At 47.0% G+C, this 17811-nt stretch overlaps 2 protein-coding genes across 2 annotated transcripts in view; one reads left to right on the top strand and one right to left on the bottom strand.

The window, feature by feature from the left end:
• LOC137314534 (NACHT, LRR and PYD domains-containing protein 3-like) overlaps positions 1-17811 on the bottom strand; it is a 215810-nt gene that overhangs the window by 46991 nt on the left and 151008 nt on the right. Inside the window, exon 6 of the mRNA XM_067979841.1 lies at positions 17318-17326. Coding sequence (XP_067835942.1) covers positions 17318-17326 — 9 coding nt within the window. The remainder of the gene's footprint in view (positions 1-17317; positions 17327-17811) is intronic.
• Positions 178-6428, top strand: LOC137314519 (NLR family CARD domain-containing protein 3-like). The gene is made up of 5 exons (XM_067979828.1): positions 178-1088; positions 2641-2727; positions 2896-3066; positions 3342-3509; positions 3682-6428. Exons 1-5 carry the CDS (start codon positions 220-222, stop codon positions 3767-3769), a joined length of 1383 nt encoding a protein of 460 aa, XP_067835929.1. The 5' UTR covers positions 178-219; the 3' UTR covers positions 3770-6428.

Below are 17811 nucleotides of genomic sequence, written 5' to 3'. Positions count from 1 at the left end.
CAGTTTAATACAGCACAAGCTGCTCCCAGGATGTTCAGTGCTCGTGACCAGCCGCCCCACTGCATTACATTTATTGGAAAAGGCTGAGATCAGTGTCTGGGCTGAAATCCTGGGATTTGTTGGTGAAGAACGGAAGGAATATTTCAACAAGTTTTTTGAAGATCAGGCGGTGGCAGCAGCTGTTTTCAAACACTGGAGGAGAACGAGATCCTGTACACTATGTGTTACAACCCTTCCTACTGCTGGATCCTCGGTCTGTCACTGGGTCCCTTCTTCACACAAAGAGACAGGAAACAGCAGCGAGTTCCCAGGACCATCACCCAACTATATTCCTACTATATTTACAACATTCTTAAAAGCCATGGCCGAGAGATTGAATCCCCCCGTGATGTGTTACTGAAGATCGGTGAGATGGCCTTCACTGGAGTCTCCGAGAAGAAGATTGTGTTTAGAAATGGAGATTTGATCAAGAACAATCTGCAACCTTCCCAGTTCCTGTCTGGGTTCATGGTGGAACTTTTGGAGAGAGATGATTCTGCCCAGAGTGTGGTTTACACATTCCCGCACCTCACCATCCAAGAGTTTGTAGCTGCACTCGCACAATTCCTGACTGCAGATCCAGGGGACATCCGGAAACTCCTCAGTGAAGCCCACAGCAAGGAAGATGGGCGATTTGAGATATTTCTCCGTTTTTTTGTTGGTCTCTCCTCCTCACGGTCAGCTCGGCCCCTGGAGGAGTTTCTGGGTCCATTTCTTCATCACACAATTTGTGGAGTGATTGACTGGGTGAAGGAAAAGGTTGAAGGAGAGATTGGAAACAAAGGGAGAGAAACTCGTAAAACGGACCTCCTGAACACATTCCACTACCTGTTTGAGTCTCAGAATCAAACACTGGCTCGGGTCACAGTGGGATCTGTGGAAACACTTACATTGAGTGAATTGCGACTGACCCCGATTGACTGTGCGGTGCTGTCTCATGTCATTGGACTCTGCGATACTATAAAACACCTCAATCTGGAGAACTGCTCCATTCGGTATGAAGGACTCCAGCGGCTGGGACCCGTACTGCACAAATGCCAGGTGTTGAGGTAACTGTTTATTTGTCTCTAACTGTTTGGCCAATTGTAGAACAGTCACGAATTATATTGTTGCTCCGTAATGAAGGGAAACAAACAGTTCAGATAAACCAGAGAGAAGCAGATTCAACACAAATATGACAAATGATAAGAGGATCGGTTAGTAATTTCCTAAGGACTCGAGAATCTAAAATGGATCCTTGTGAACAAGTCGGGATTTTACAGTCTTTATCGGATCAGTAAATACAGGTCACTGGAGGAGTCTGACAATTGAATTGCAATAAATGATATTTATTGTAGTTTTTCTCACAGCCTGAGATACGTCCATTGAAGAGACTCCTTCTCACTGTTGCTTTCACGTAGACCGACAGTAACTGCAGCAGTCTGTGTGTCGGAGCATCCCACCCTCTTACCGAGGTGTGGGGACAAGTGACTGTCCCCGGACTGTCAACGTGTGTAGGAGAGGGAACCAGAAACACCGAACATTCAGTAACAAAGAGCAAAACACAGCTTTCGGGCAGTCAACCGCCAGTGGGCGAGCTGAGCTTTCCCCACAGGACGTCGGTCCGTTATCTTAACTCATCAATGACACAGCCCTTCACACTCTCCAATACATCCACCATCTCTTCACCCAGCTGGCAGCACTCGTGCCTCTGAGTCAGAAGGTCGTGGATTCAGGCCCCTCGCTCATTAATCCAGGCCGACACTTCAGTGGATTTGGGAACTAAAATATGCCGGTAAAAAGGTTGAAATTGAACGGGTTGTGGGATATTAGCCCAGCAGAACAAATACACACTGGGCAGCGGTGGGGCTTCACAAACAGCCGGAGGCTCCTGGGTGAACCAGGGGCAGTGAACCCGGGAATTTCCCATAATCTGTCCCCTTGTGCGTGATGTCCTGCTCGGGGAGGGAACTTCAGAAAATTCCCCAAAAACGGTCGGGCCCGTTCCACCTGAAATAAATGTAGAGCCAGTTTAATGGGAATAAAGAGAGAGACTCCCCTCCCCTATAAACTAGGAGTACAGGGACATTTAAAACTTGTAACAGGACAGAATAAACTCTCCTTGATACATAAAGTCCTGTGGGACGCATTTTACAGCAGCCGTTAGCGCCTTTTCACAATATAACTCACTCCGAGATATTATACAGATTAATAAAATACTGCATAATGTACAGGTAATCGCCGCTTTATCATTTAATTCAGGGAAATCGCCCCATTCCCATAAAATCTGGGATTTAAGAAGCAGCAAAAATGAGACAAGTTTTCACAAACCTGACGGGACCGGTCACTGATCTCCAGGAGGGTAATTCTGATCATCGGGGAATGAGACCGGACTGAGGGACATTTAAAGGCTCCACACAGACAGCACGTTATTGAATAAATACATTTACTGATAGTCCCTGAATATATGTGGCATTGAACAGAGCGAAATTCATTGTCAGTGACAGGGACATCTGGTTATTAATTTCCTGAAGATTTTTGTGTTTCCTGTAATATCAGAGAGAAATTGTGTCAGATCGGGGATTGAATTCAATGTGTTTCTCACTGTCTGTTTGTGTTTAGACTGGGGAGCAACAAACTGGGAGATTCAGGAGTGAAACTACTGTCTGCGGCTCTGAGGAACCCGAACTGTAAAATACAGGAACTGTGGTAAGTATCAGACTGTGTGAGGTTGTGCTTACAATAACCGGATGTCTAACACGGTATATTAATGTAAGTTTTAGTAATAATAATACAAATCAATACTGGGAATTTACTCTGATTCCTGTTATCTCTGCTTGCCTCTGTCTCTCTCCTCTGACTTTCTCTGATCTCCAGGTTATGGAATAACGACCTCACAGATTCTTGCACCGAGCATCTCGTCTCCGCTCTCAGGACAAACCGGTCATTGACGGTCCTGGATCTGAATTTCAATGGACTGGGAGATTCAGGAGTGAAATTACTGTCTGCGCTTCTGAGGAATCCGGACTGTAAAATACAGGAACTGGAGTAAGTACCAGACTGTGTGAGATTGTGATTATAATAACTGGATGTCTGACACTGTACATTATTATTATCATCAGTAATAGTGTTTTTAATAAACACTGTACATTATTATTAGTGTCAGTAATAGTGTGATTAATAAACACTGTACATTATTATTAGTATCAGTAATAGTGTTATTAATAAACACTGTACATTATTATTAGTAACAGTAATAGTGTTATTAATAAACACTGGGGATTTACCCTGATTCCTGTTATTTCTGTCTCTCTGATCCCCAGTCTGGATGGTGTCGGTCTCACAGATTCTTGTACCGAGGATCTCGTCTCCGCTCTCAGTACAAACCGGTCACTGACGGGTCTGTCCCTGGGATCAAACTCCTTCACAGACCGATCTGTCCCCGCTCTCCGCTCCCTCATACTGACCCGCAGGAGTCTGGAGTGGATCTGGTGAGTGTTTGTGTTAATGTTCAATCTAACAAATAAAATATCAATGGGATTCAGTCCCTTTTGTGGGTAATATTTGTCTGTAATTTTTATTGAAATGTTAACCCCAGTCTCCCTGTTATTTACACTATTGTTCAATCTGTTTATTTCCTGTTTAATCTTTAATCTATTTCAGTCTGGTGGAGAATCAATTCAGTTCAAACGGAAAGAGACACCTGGAGTCGCTGCGGGAATCCAGACGCGGACTGAGAGTGGGAGTGTGAACATTTCAATTTATAACCATTCCTGGTCTCATGATATGAACATTTCAATTTATTACCATTCCTGGTCTCATTATATGAACATTCCAATTTGTAACCATTCCAGGGCTCAATGTATGAACATTTCAATTGATAACCATTCCTGGTCTCATTATATGAACATTTCAATTTATAACCATTCCTGGTCTCATTATATGAACATTTCAATTTATAACCATTTCTGGTCTCATTCCATGAACATTTTTGGCCGATTCCCTGTCCCTCCCCTTTAACCGGCCGCGCTCCAGGTTTAAATCCGAACGGCCCTTCAACGGTTTCCAGCTCGAGCTGAGCGAGCGTCGTCTCCCATTGTGACGTCAGAGGCCCAGCGACAGGGTCACGAGACTCAGTCACCCGGTCCCACAGCGCTGATTCTGCCGGATATCCGGGGCTGGATGGTCACCAATGGGGCACTGGGTCAATGTACAGACAGGAAGGGCCCAGGGTGTGGCTCAGTCTGGGCTGCAGTGGGATACTGGGTCAATGCACAGACAGGAAGGACCCAGGGTGGGGCTCAGTCTGGGCTGCAGTGGGACACTGGGTCAATGTACAGACAGGAAGGGCCCAAGGTGGGGCTCAGTCTGGGCTGCAGTGGGACACTGGGTCAATGTACAGACAGGAAGGGCCCAAGGTGGGGCTCAGTCTGGGCTGCAGTGGGACACTGGGTCAATGTACAGACAGGAAGGGCCCATGGTGGGGCTCAGTCTGGGCTGCAGTGAGACAATGGGTCAATGTACAGACAGGAAGGTCCCAGGGTGGAGCTCAGTCTGGCCTGCAGTGGGACACTCGGTCAATGTACAGAGAGGAAGGGACCAGGGTGGGGCTCAGTCTGGGCTGCAGTGGGACACTTGGTCAATGTACAGACAGGAAGGACCCAGGGTGGGGCTCAGTCTGGGCTGCAGTGGGACACTGGGTCAATGTACAGACAGGAAGGGCCCAGGGTGAGGCTCAGTCTGGGCTGCAGTGGGACAGTGGGTCAATGTACAGACAGGAAGGGCCCAGGGTAGGGCTCAGTCTGGGCTGCAGTGGGACACTGGGTCAATGTACAGACAGGAAGGGCCCAGGGTGAGGCTCAGTCTGGGCTGCAGTGGGACAGTGGGTCAATATACAGACAGGAAGGGCCCAGGGTGGGGCTCAGTCTGTGCTGCAGTGGGACACTGGGTCAATGTAAAGATAGGATTGTCCGAAGGTGGGGCTCAGTCTGGCTGCAGTGAGACACTGGGTCAATGTACAGACAGGAAGGGCCCAGGGTGGGGTTCAGTCTTGGCTGCAGTGGGACACTGGGTCAATGTACAGACAGGAAGGGCCCAGGGTGGGGCTCAGTCTGGGCTGCAGTGGGACAATGGGTCAATGTACAGACAGGAAGGGCCCAGCGGTGGGGTTCAGTCTGGGCTGCAGTCGGGCACTGGGTCAATGTACAGACAGGAAGGGACCAGGGTGGGGCTCAGTCTGGGCTGCAGTGGGACACTGGGTCAATGTACAGACAGGAAGGACCCAGGGAGGGGCTCAATCTGGGCTGCAGTGGGACACTGGTTCAATGTACTGACAGGAAGGGCCCAGGGTGAGGCTCAGTCTGGGCTGCAGTGGGACAGTGGGTCAATGTACAGACAGGAAGGGCCCAGGGTAGGGCTCATTCAGGGCTGCAGTGGGGCACTGGGTCAATGAACAGACAGGAAGGGCCCAGGGTGGGGCTCAGTCTGGGCTGCAGTGGGACACTGGGTCAATGTACAGACAGGAAGGGCCCAGGGTGAGGCTCAGTCTGGGCTGCAGTGGGACAGTGGGTCAATGTACAGACAGGAAGGGCCCAGGGTGGGGCTCAGTCTGGGCTGCCGTGGGACACTGGGTCAATGTAAAGATAGGATTGTCCGAAGGTGGGGTCAGTCTGGGCTGCAGTGAGACACTGGGTCAATGTACAGACAGGAAGGTCCCAGGGTGGGGTTCAGTGTGGGCTGCAGTGGGACACTGGGTCAATGTACAGACAGGAAGGGCCCAGGGTGGGGCTCAGTCTGGGCTGCAGTGGGACATTGGGTCAATGTACAGACAGGAAGGGCCCAGCGGTGGGGTTCAGTCTTGGCTGCAGTCGGGCACTGGGTCAATGTACAGACAGCAAGGGCCCAGGGAGGGGCTCAGTCTGGGCTGCAGTGGGACACAGCTCAATGTACAGACAGGATTGTCCCAGGGTGGTGCTCAGTCTGGGCTGCAGTTGGACACTCGTTCAATGTACAGACATGAAGTGTTCCTGGTAATTAATGTCCCCATGTACAGTCTCTGTCCCTCCCAGTTATGAGTCGGACTCTGTAACAACTGACCCTCGAACCCTCCAAAATCTCTGTGCTCCTCCAGTTTTGGCCTCTTGCACATCCCCCACTCCCTTTGCTCCACGATTGCCGGCCGTGCCTTTCGCTGTCTCGGCCCTATTCTCTGGAATTCCCTCCATAAACCTCCCCGCCTCTCTCTCCTCCTTTAAGACTCTCCTTAAAACCTACCTCTTTGCCAAAGCTTTTGGTCACTTGTGCCAATACCTCCTTGTGTGGCTCGGTGTCACATGAATCGCTCCTGAGAAGCGCCCTGTGACGTTTTTCTACTATAAAGGTGCAATATAAATGTAAGTTATTGAAAGTTACTTCAGCTCAGGCCTGGTCTCGTTATTTTTTAAATGGTGTTCGTGTTTCAAATTATTGAGTAAAGGATCCTGGAAATTTCATCCTTCCTCCTCCAAGCAGCACCGCAGACGTGACTGTTTGGTCGAGTGAACTGTATGTGTTTATGTTTGTGTTGGGTGGAGGGGTCTTACTCGGAGGCTGGATATGCAGTTTGCACAAAATGGTGAGACGGACTGTGAGCAAAAGAGCTCAGCTGGGACCCCACAAAATGGCCTCCCGACATGCAAAACAAAATGACCGCCATGCACCTGCCGCAAAATGGCTGACGTGGACCCGCCGCAAAATCACAGAATGATCCATCACAAAAGGAAACCATTCGGCCCATCGTGCCATTGTCGACTCTATTAAAAAGCTAACCAGATAGTCCCATTACCCTGATCTTTCCCCGTGGCCAACACATTTTTCCTTTTCGAGTAATTATCGAATTCCCTTTTGAAAGTTACTTTTGAATCTGCTTCCACCTCCCTTTCAGGCAGTGAATTGCAGATCATTGCAACTCGCTGCATAAAAAATAATCCTCATGTCACCTCTCGCTTTTTGACAATTATTTTGAATCTGTGTCCTTTGGTTACCGACCCCCTGCCACTGGAAACAGTTTCTCCTTATTTACTCCATCAAAACCGACTCAACTCGCCGCTCTGTCCCCTCAAAGTTGTCGCATCTCCCCGAAACACAAGCATCATTTTGAAATTGTAACAAACCCTCGAAGCCCGTACAGGGGTTCATGTTTCCGACGTTAATCTCCTCTCGGCCCCTGTCTGTCTCACAGTGGGTTAACGTGTTTGTATAATATTGCAGGCTGGGCTACTTTAACCCCAGACTTTAACCTGGTTAAATCACAACGGTCACAATCGAACAGGAACGTGTTAAACCGAGGCCCCAAAACCAGGGCACAGAGTGGAAATTAAACCCAAGGGCAATAAACAGACCGAACTCATGTGGGCCCTGTTTGGGTGCAACCTGTGCAGGATCTCTGGCTCGGTCCCTTCTAGAGGAGGCCTCGGTCAGTCCCCTCTTCATGAGGCCGCATTCGGTACCCCCTGGAGGAGTCCTCGGTCAGTCCACTCTGTAGAGGAGGCTTCGGTTGGTCCCCTTTGGGGGATGGCTTTGTCGGTCCACTCTGGGGGAGGACTTGGTCAGGCGCTCTAAGGGAAGCCACCATCCATCCCCTCCAGGGAAGGAGGCCTTGGTCGGTCCCTTCTGGGGGTGTCATCCGTCACCCAGAGTGATCCCAGAGTTGAAGTCTTTATATTTAGACCACCTCAGCAACCCCCAACACAACAACAACAACAACAACAACAACAAAAAAAACAAACAAACAAACAAACAAACGACGACGACGAGGACGTGAATTAGTGTGGTGGCCATCTTGGACAAAATTGCCCCAAGTACCGAAGCCACCTTGGACAAATCGCCAGCGAGTACGGCAGTCATCTTGTTCGAAATGCTGGCAAGTACCGCGCAGAGTGTCCCCAGTTACACCACAGCGACCCCGGAATGTCCCAGTGACCCCACAGTGAATCCAGAGTGCACCCAGTGATCCAAGAGTGCAACCAGTCACCCGTGATTGATCGCAGAGTGCATCCACGGATCCCAGATTGCACCCAGAGTGATCCCAGAGTGCAGCCAGGGAATCCTGAGTGCAGCCAGGGACCTCAGATTGCACCCAATGATCCCACACTGTACTCAGTCACCCCAAGTTGATCCCAGTGTAGCAGTCTTTATATTTAGACTATCACCACAACAACTACAACAACAACAACTTGTATTTATCGTATATATATGATATATATATGTATATTTAAACACGGCGAACATGGCGGTAAGAATGGCAGCAATCTTGGAAAGAAATGGCGGCAAGCACAGCGACCACCTTGGACAAAATTGCGGCAAATATAGTGGCCATCTTGGACAAAGTGACTGCAAGTGTGGCTGCCATCCTGCAAAAAATGGTGGCAGAGTGCACCCAGTCACCCTGGAGTGATGCCAGAGCGCACATAGGGATCCCAGATTGCACACCGTCTCACAAGAGTGATCCCAGGATGCACCCAATGATCCCAGAGAGCGCCCAGACACCCCAGAGTGATCACAGAATGGCAAACTTTTATATTTAGACCACGAACACAACTATTACTAGTACAACAACAACAACTTGAATTCATAATATATATATCATATATGCGTATTTACACAAGGCCAGCATGACAGCAAGTATGGCAGCCATCTTGGACAAAATGGGCACAAGTTTGGCGGCCCTCTGGGACAAATGGCGGCAAGTAAGGTGGCTATCTTGGACAAAATGGCGGCGATTACGGCAGCCATCTTGGATGCAATAGCTGCAAGTAACTCACTGCAGTTCGACAGGAACAGGAGGAGGCCATTCAGCCCCTCATGGCTGTTACACAGGTACAGGTGGAGGCCATTCATCCCCTCGAACCTGTTATATAGGAAAAGGAGGATGCCATTCAGGTCCTCGAGCCAGTTACATCAGTACTGAGGCCGATCAGCCCCTCAAGCATGTCACATAGGAGCAGGAGGAGGCCATACGGACATTCGAGACTATTATACTGGAACTGGAGGCCTACCAACCACTCAAGCCTGTCAGATAGCAACAGGAGGAGGCCATTCAGCCCGTCAAGCCTGTTACACAGGAACAGGACGAGGCCATTAAGATCGTCGAGCCTGTTACACAGGTACAGGAGGAGGCCATTCAGTCCTTTAAGCCTGTTTTGCAGGAACTGGAGGCCATTCAGCCCCTCTATCATGTTAAGTAGGAACTGGAGAAGGCTATTCATCCCCTCCAAACTGTTGCACAGAAACTGGAGGAGGCCATTCAGCCCCACGATCATGTTACATAGGAAGAGGAATGGAACATTCAGATCCTCGAGCCTGTTCCGCCATTCAATTAGATCATGGCTGATCTGTATCTTAACTCCATCTACCCGCCTTGGTTCCTTAATCCTTAATACCCTTGCCAACAAAAATCTATCAATCACCATTTTGAAATTTCGTATTGACCCCCCGACTCAACAGACTTTTGTGGGCGAGAGTTCCATATTTCCACTACCCTTAGTGTGAAGAAGTGCTTCCTGACATCACCCCTGAACGGCCTAGCTCTAATTTTAAGGTTATGCCCCCTTGTTCTGGATTCCCCACCAGGGGAAATAGTTCCTCTCTATCTACCCTATCAATTCCTTTAATCATCTTAAATACCTCAATTAGATCACCCCTTAATCTTCTCTATGCAGGGGAATACAAGCCTCGTCAATGCAATCTGTCCTCATAATTTAGCCCTTTAGCCCTGAACGACAGATCAGAAGTAGGGAAAATGCTGGAGTCTATTATAAAGGATGTGATATCAGAACACCTAGAAAATATCAACGGGATCAGACAAAGTCAACATGGATTTATGAAAAGGAAATCATGTGTGACAAACCTACTGGGTTTTTTTGAGGACGTAACTGCTAGAATAGATAAGGGAGAACCCAGTGGATGTGGTTTATTTGGATTTTCAGAAGGCTTTTGATAAAGTCCCACATAAGAGGTCAGTGTGCAAAATTAAAGCACATTGGATTGGTGGTAATATACTGGCATGGATTGAAAAATGATTAACAGACAGGAAACAGAGAGTTGGAATAAATGGGTCTTTTTCGGGGTAACAGGCAGTGACTCGTGTGTTACCGCAGGGATCGGTGCTTGGGGTCCAGCTATTCACAATATATATCAATGATTTGGATGAGGGAACCAAATGTAATATTTCCAAGTTGCTGACGACACAAAACTAGGTGGGATCGTGAGTTGTGAGGAGGATGCAAAGAGGCTTCAAGGCGATTTAGACAAGTTGAGTGAGTGGGCAAATACATGGCAGATGCAGTATAACGTGGATAAATATGAAGTTAACCACTTCGGAAGGAAAAACAGAAAGGCAGAGTATTATTTAAATGGTGATAGATTGGGAAATGTTGATGTACAAAGGGACCTGAGTGTCTTTGTACACCAGTCACTGAAAGCAAAAATGCAGGTGCAGCAAACGGTGTGCGGACGACACAGTGTGCTGAGTGTTCGGTAAGTGTGGGAGTTTAAGGGTTAATCTCTTTAAATCTAGTGCATATTGCTTCAACTGTTTAAGGTCAATTTAAAAGTTTAAATTTTTAAGTTTCTGTCAGGCTTCAGCAGAGAACTGCTTTAGCAAGTTAATTGGTTAGCTAGATTCAACTGGTAATTGAAGGTGGGGCAGGCCTGACTCATCTGAGTCTCAACTGTAGAAATACAGGGGCCTGTCAGTGCGGACTGCATGGTGTGCGGACTACACAGTGTGCTGAGAGTTCGGTAAGTGTGGGAGTTTAAGGGTTAATCTCTTTAAATCGAGTGCATATTGCTTCAACTGTTTAAGGTCAATTTAAAAGTTTGATTTTTTAATTTCTGTCAGGCTTCAGCAGAGAGCTGCTGTAGCAAGTTAATTGGTTAGCTAGATTCAACTGGTACTTGAAGGTGGGGCCTGCCTGACTCATCTGAGTCTAAACTGTAGAAATACAGGTGCCTGTCTCTGCGGACGACACAGTGTGCTGAGAGTTTGGTAAGTGTGGGAGTTCGGTGTAGTGGGGGAGGGAGGTGCTGCTTTGCCTTGCTTTTCCGAACTTTTCCCGCAGAGCGGCAGTGTACCTGAGAGTAGAAGACTGAGATTGTGAAATAAAAGCAGCAGCAGACCTGCACCAAGAGACAACTACTGTGCGACATCACAGGTGAGGCAGGAGAGTCCGAGAGGTGAGCAGAGTATAAAAGGGGAGGCCGAGAGCGGGAAGAGAGTCTAGGAGTCTGAGGAAATTCATGGCAGCACAGCTCGCACCCGTGATATGCTCCTCCTGCACTATGTGGGAAGTCATGGACACTACCAGTTTCCCTGGCGACCATGTGTGCAGGAAGTGTGTCCAGCTGCAGCTACTGGCTAACCGTTTTTCGGAGCTGGAGCTGCGGGTGGACTCACTGTGGAGCATCCGCGATGCTGAGACTATCGTGGATAGCACGTTCAGTGAGGTGGTCACACCGCAGGTAAAGAATACGCAGGCAGAAAGGAAATGGGTGACCGCCAGGCAGATTAAAAGGACTAGGCAGGTAGAGCAGGAGTCCCCTGGGGCCATCTCCTTCTCAAACAGATATTCTGCTTTGGATACTGTTGGGGGAGATGGCTTATCAGGGGAAAGCAGCAAGAGCCAGGTTCGGGGCACCACGGGTGGCTCTGCTGCACAGGAGGGGAGGAAGAAGAGTGGCAGGGCGATAGTGATAGGGGATTCCATTGTAAGGGGAACAGATAGGCGTTGCTGCGGCCGCAAACGTGACTCCAGGATGGTATGTTGCCTCCCTGGTGCTCGGGTCAAGGATGTCACGGAGCAGCAGCAGGGCATTCTGGAGGGGGAGGGTGAACAGCCAGTAGTCGTGGTCCATATTGGTACCAGCGACATTGGTAAAAAAAGGAATGAGGTCCTGCAAGGTGAATTTAAGGAGTTAGGAGATAAATTAAAAAGCAGGACTTCAAAGGTAGTGATCTCAGGATTACTACCGGTGCCACGTGCTAGTGAGTATAGGAACAGGAGAATAGACAGGATGAATGCGTGGCTGCAGGGATGGTGTAGGAGGGAGGGATTTAGATTCCTGGGACATTGGGACCGGTTCTGGGGAAGGTGGGACATGTACAAGCGTGACGGGTTACACCCGAGCAGGACCGGGACCAATGTCCTCGCGGGGGTGTTTGCTGGTGCTGTTGGGGAATGTTTAAACTAGAATGGCAGGGGGATGGGAACCTGAGCGGGGAGTCAGAAGGGAATAAAGTTGAGAGCAGCAAGAGAGGGGAAGACCCAGGGGAAATCTACAATACGAATAGTACAAACAGTTGTTCAAGAACAAATGAAAGGGAAAAGCATAGAGCAGCGGAAAGAAAGTGTACTTTAGGCACTTTAGGCACGACAGATAAAATGAAAACTAGAAGGCGTAAGGCGATTAACCCAGCATCAAAGCTGTGACAGGGGGTTGGGAACGTGAGCAGCGAGACTGAGGAAAGCATATCAGGAAGGGACAGAAGGTATGGAGTAAAAGGTAAAGTGTTAAAAAAGGAAAAAGCAGGAACTAAGTGTCACAAAACATATTTGTAAGTTCTTCATCTGAATGCACGTAGCATTCGTAACAAAATGGACGAGTCAACGGCACAAATAACAACGTATGGGTATGATCTTGTGGCCATTACAGAAACATGGCTGCAGGGTGACAACGACTGGGAATTAAATATGCCAGGGTATTTAACAATCAGGAAGGACAGGCAGGAAGGAAGGGGAGGTGGGGTGGCTATGTTAATAAGGGAAGGAATCACTGTAATACAGACAAAAGATATTGGGACAAAGGATCAGGATAATGAAACAGTTTGGGTAGAGATAAGGAATAATAAGGGGCAAAAAACACTCGTGGGCGTAGTACATAGGCCTCCTAATAGTTGCAACTCTGCTGGAAGAAGTATTAATCAAGAAATAGTCGGGGCATGTAATAAGGGAACAGTTATAATTATGGGGGATTTTAACTATCATATTAACTGGACAAATCAAATTGGGCAGGGTAGCCTTGAGGAAGAGTTCATTGAGTGTATTAGGGATGGATTTCTTGAGCAGTATTTAACTGAACCAACAAGGGGGCAAGCAACCTTGGACCTGGTCCTGTGTAATGAGCCAGCATTAATTAATAATGTCCTAGTTAAGGATCCCCTTGGAATAAGTGACCATAATATGGTTACATTCCATATCCAATTAGAGGGTGAGAAGGTTGGTTCTGAAACAAGCGTACTGAGCTTGAATAAAGGAGACTATGATGGTATGAGAGCGGAATTGATTAAAGTAGACTGTGAAAATAGATTAAAGGGTAAGACGGTACATGAGCAGTGGTGTTCATTTAAGGAGTTATTTTAAAACTTTCAAAAAATATATATTCCACTGAGGAAAAAAGGGTGTAAAAGAAATGACAGCCATCCGTGGCCAAGTAAAGAAATTAAGGATAATATCCGACTAAAAACAAGGACATATAAGGTAGCCAAACTTAGTGGGAGGATAGAAGATTGGGAAGTCTTCAAAAGACAGCAAAAAGTAACAAAAGGATTGATTAAGAAAGGGAAGATAGATTATGAAAATAAATTAGCAAAAAAATATAAAAACAGATAGCAAGAGTTTCTACAGTTGTATGAAAAGAAAAGGGGTGGCTAAGGCAAACGTAGCTCCCTTAGAGGATGAGACCGGGAAATTAATGGTGGGAAACATGGAGATGGCAAAAATGCTGAACAAATATTTTGTTTCAGTCTTTACGGTAGAGGACACTAAGAATATCCCAACACTGGAAAAACAGGGGGCTCTTGGGGGGGAGGAGCTAAATACGATTAAAATCACTAAGGAATTGGTACTCAATAAATTAATGGGACTCAAGGCGGTTAAATCCCCTGGACCTGATGGCTTACATCCGAGGGTCTTGAGGGAAGTGGCAGAAGGGATTGTGGATGCTTTGGTAATAATTTTCCAAAATTCTCTGGACTCGGCAAAGGTCCCGGCAGATTGGAAAACTGCCAATGTAACACCCTTATTTAAAAAGGGTAGTAGGCAGAAGGCTGGAAATTATAGACCAGTTAGCTTAACATCTGTGGTGGGTAAACTTTTGGAGTCTATTATTAAGGAGACAGTAGCAGAACATTTGGATAAACATAATTTAATCGGACCAAGTCAGCATGGCTTTACAAAGGGGAAGTCATGTCTGACAAATTTGCTTGAGTTCTTTGAGGATATAACGTACAGGGTGGATAAAGGGGAACCAGTGGACGTAGTGTATTTGGACTTCCAGAAGGCATTCGACAAGGTGCCACATAAAAGATTATTGCTCAAGATAAATAATCACTGGATTGGGGGTAATATTCTGGCATGTGTGGAGGATTGGTTATCTAACAGGAAGCAGAGAGTTGGGAGAAATGGTACATTCTCGGACTGGCAACCTGCAGCCAGTGGTGTTCCGCAGGGGTCGGTGCTGGGTCCCCAACTCTTTACAATCTATATTAACGAGTTGGAGGAGGGGACCGAGGTTTGCAGATGATACAAAGATGGGAGGGAAAGTAGAAAGTGAGGAGGACATAAAAAACCAACAGAGGGATATAGACAGGCTGGGTGAGTGGGCGGAGATTTGGCAGATGCAATACAATATTGGAAAATGTGAGGTTATGCACTTTGGCAGGAAAAATCGGAGAGCAAGTTATTATCTTAATGGCGAGAAACTGGAAAGTACTGCAGTACAAAGGGATCTGGGGGTCCTAGTGCAAGAAAATCAAAAGGTTAGTTTGCAGGTGCAGCATGTGATCAAGAAGTCCAACGGAATGTTGGCTGTTATTGCTAGGGGGATAGAATATAAAAACAGGGAGGTATTGCTGCAGTTATATAAGGTATTGGTGAGACCGCACCTGGAATACTGCATACAGTTTTGGTCTCCATACTTAAGAAAATACATACTTGCTCTCTCGGCAGTCCAAAGAAGGTTCACTCGGTTAATCCCGGGGATGAGGGGGTGGACATATGAGGAGAGGTTGAGTAGATTGGGACTCTACTCATTGGAGTTCAGAAGAATGAGAGGCGATCTTATTGAAACATATAAGATTGTGAAGGGGCTTGATCGGGTGGATGCGGTCATGATGTTCCCAAGGATGGGTGAAACTAGAACTAGGGGGCATAATCTTAGAATAAGGGGCTGCTCTTTCAAAACTGAGATGAGGAGAAACTTCTTCAGTCAGAGGGTAGTAGGTCTGTGGAATTTGCTGCCCCAGGAAGCTGTGGAAGCGACATCATTAAATAAATTTAAAACAGAAATAGACAGTTTCCTAGAAGTAAAGGGAATTAGGGGTTACGGGGAGCGGGCAGGAAATTGGACATTAATTTAGATTTGAGGTTAGGATCAGATCAGCCATGATCTTATGGAATGGCTGGCAGGCTCGAGGGGCCGATTGGCCTTCTCCTGCTCCTATTTCTTATGTTCTTATAAACAGTTAGGAAGGCGAATGGTATGTCGGCCTTCATTGCAAGAGGATTTGTGTGTAGGAGCAGGGATGTCTTATTGCAGTTATACAGGGCCTTGGTGAGACCACACCTGGAGTATTGCGTGCAGTTTTGGTCTCCTTACATAAGAAAGGATACACTTGCCATCGAGGGAATGCAGCGAAGGTTCATCAGACTGATACCTGGTATGGCAGCACTGTCGTATGTGTTCACTCGAGTTTAGAAGAATGAGAGGTGATCTAATTGAAACGTATGAAATTCTCACAGGGCTCGAGACTGGATGCAGGGAGGAAGTTTCCCCTGCCAAGAGGTCCAGAACGAGGGGCACAGTCTCAGAATACGGGGTAGGACATTTAGAACTGAGATGAGAAGAAATTTCTTCACTCAGAGGGTGGTGAACCCGTGGAATTCTCTACCACAGAACACTGTGGAGGCCAAGTAACTGAATATGTATAAGAAGGAGCTAAATAGATTTCTAGACACAAAAGTCATCTCGGGGTATGGGGAGAGAGCGGGAATATGCTATTGAGATGGAAGATCAGCCAGGATGATATTAAATGGCTCGAATGGCCGAATGGCCAATTCCTGCTCCTATTTTCTATGTTACTGGATCAAACCTATTTATCTCTATTTGTGCCACTAATTAGTCGATCTTGTTCCGAATGCTTCATGCATTCAGATCAAGAGCGTTTAATTTTAACGTTTTACTATTTTCCCCTGATTTGACCTTATTCACTGAGGTACTATTCCCGTTACACTCTCTGTCCCTTCCTCACAAACTGTGCTTAGCTTTAACCAAATCGCTACACTGCTCTCTGGACTTGACTTTCCTCTTCATATTTATAAATTTAACCTTACTTGAATCTTCCCCCGCCCTTTTTAGTTTAAAGCCCTATCTACCGCCCTCGTTATTCAGTCCTGTTTAAATGGAGCCAGTTCCAACGGAACAGCTCCCTCTTTTCTCAGTACTGGTGCCAGTGCCCCATGAATTGATACCTCAGTCTCCCACATCACTCTTGGAGCCACGCATTTAAATCTCTGATCTGTTTGACCCGATGCCAATATGGGCGTGGCTTAGTTAGTAATGCAGAGATTATTCCCTTTGTGGTTCTTCTCATTAATTAGGACCCTAGCTCCTTAAAGTCCCTCAGCAGAATCTCATTCCTAGCATTAGCTATGTCGTTGGTTCCTACGTGGACCACGAAAACTACATTCCATACCCCAACCCCCTCATGTTCCAAGTTCTTCTCCAGCCATGAGGAGATATCCTTAACCCTGACACCAGGCAGGAAACACAGCCTTCGGGACTCCTGGTCACGGCTGCAGAGAACAGTATCTATCCCACTGAGTATATTATCACGTAACACCAGCATATTTCTTTTAATTCCACCCCTCCGGAAATTGAATGGCCCCTTGCACCACGGTGCCGTGGTCAATTTGCCCTTCCTCCCTGCAATCTTTATTCTCATCCACACAGGCAACAAGCACCTCGTTCCTGTTGGACAAAGCAAATGATGAGACTCCTCCACCACTGCATCTGAGGTCCCCTTAACTGCCTGACTCGCAGTCACATCCTCCTGTCCCTGACCACTAACCAAATCTAAACCACTACCTAACCTAAGGGGTGTGACTGCCGCCTGGGTCGAAGTATCCAGATAACTCACTCCTCCCTTATTCATCGCAATGTCTGCAACTCGGACTGCAGCTCAACAACTCTGAGCCGAAGTTCCTCGAGTTGCAGACACTTACTGCGAATGTGGATCCCTGGGATCACGCTGCTCTCCACAAACTCCCACATGCTGCAGTTACAGCACATCACCCGCCCTACGATCCCTACCTAACCTTGTTTTATTTATTTACTTCATTAAAGTCTTTATGTAATTAATTCACTTGGTTTATTTTGATAATTTTTTAATTAATTAATTGATCTAGTTTAAGTTAATAATTGAATAAAGTATTAGTAAGTTATAGGTCTCTAGTTTAAACCACTCCCCTAACTGAGAGAGCAAGAAAGTGTATCACTCACCAACCAGTCATCAAGCTGCTGTCCTCTGATTTGATCTGAGAAGCTCCTGTGACGTGCCTTATAATCACAGAATCATAGAAAATTTACGGCACAGAAGGAGGCCATTCGGCCCATCGTGTCCGTTGTGGCCGAAAATGAGCCATCCAGCCTAATCTCATTTTCCAGCAATTGGTCCGTAGCCATATAGGTTAAGGTACTTATTAAATGAGTTGACAATATGAAATAAGTGCATTTATTGAAAACAAGAAAACATTAAGG

This window comes from Heptranchias perlo, unplaced genomic scaffold, assembly GCF_035084215.1.
Source record: "Heptranchias perlo isolate sHepPer1 unplaced genomic scaffold, sHepPer1.hap1 HAP1_SCAFFOLD_52, whole genome shotgun sequence".
NCBI lineage: Eukaryota > Metazoa > Chordata > Chondrichthyes > Hexanchiformes > Hexanchidae > Heptranchias > Heptranchias perlo.
Note: the sequence above shows the minus strand (reverse complement) of the source record. Positions and strands in the feature narration are given on the sequence as shown.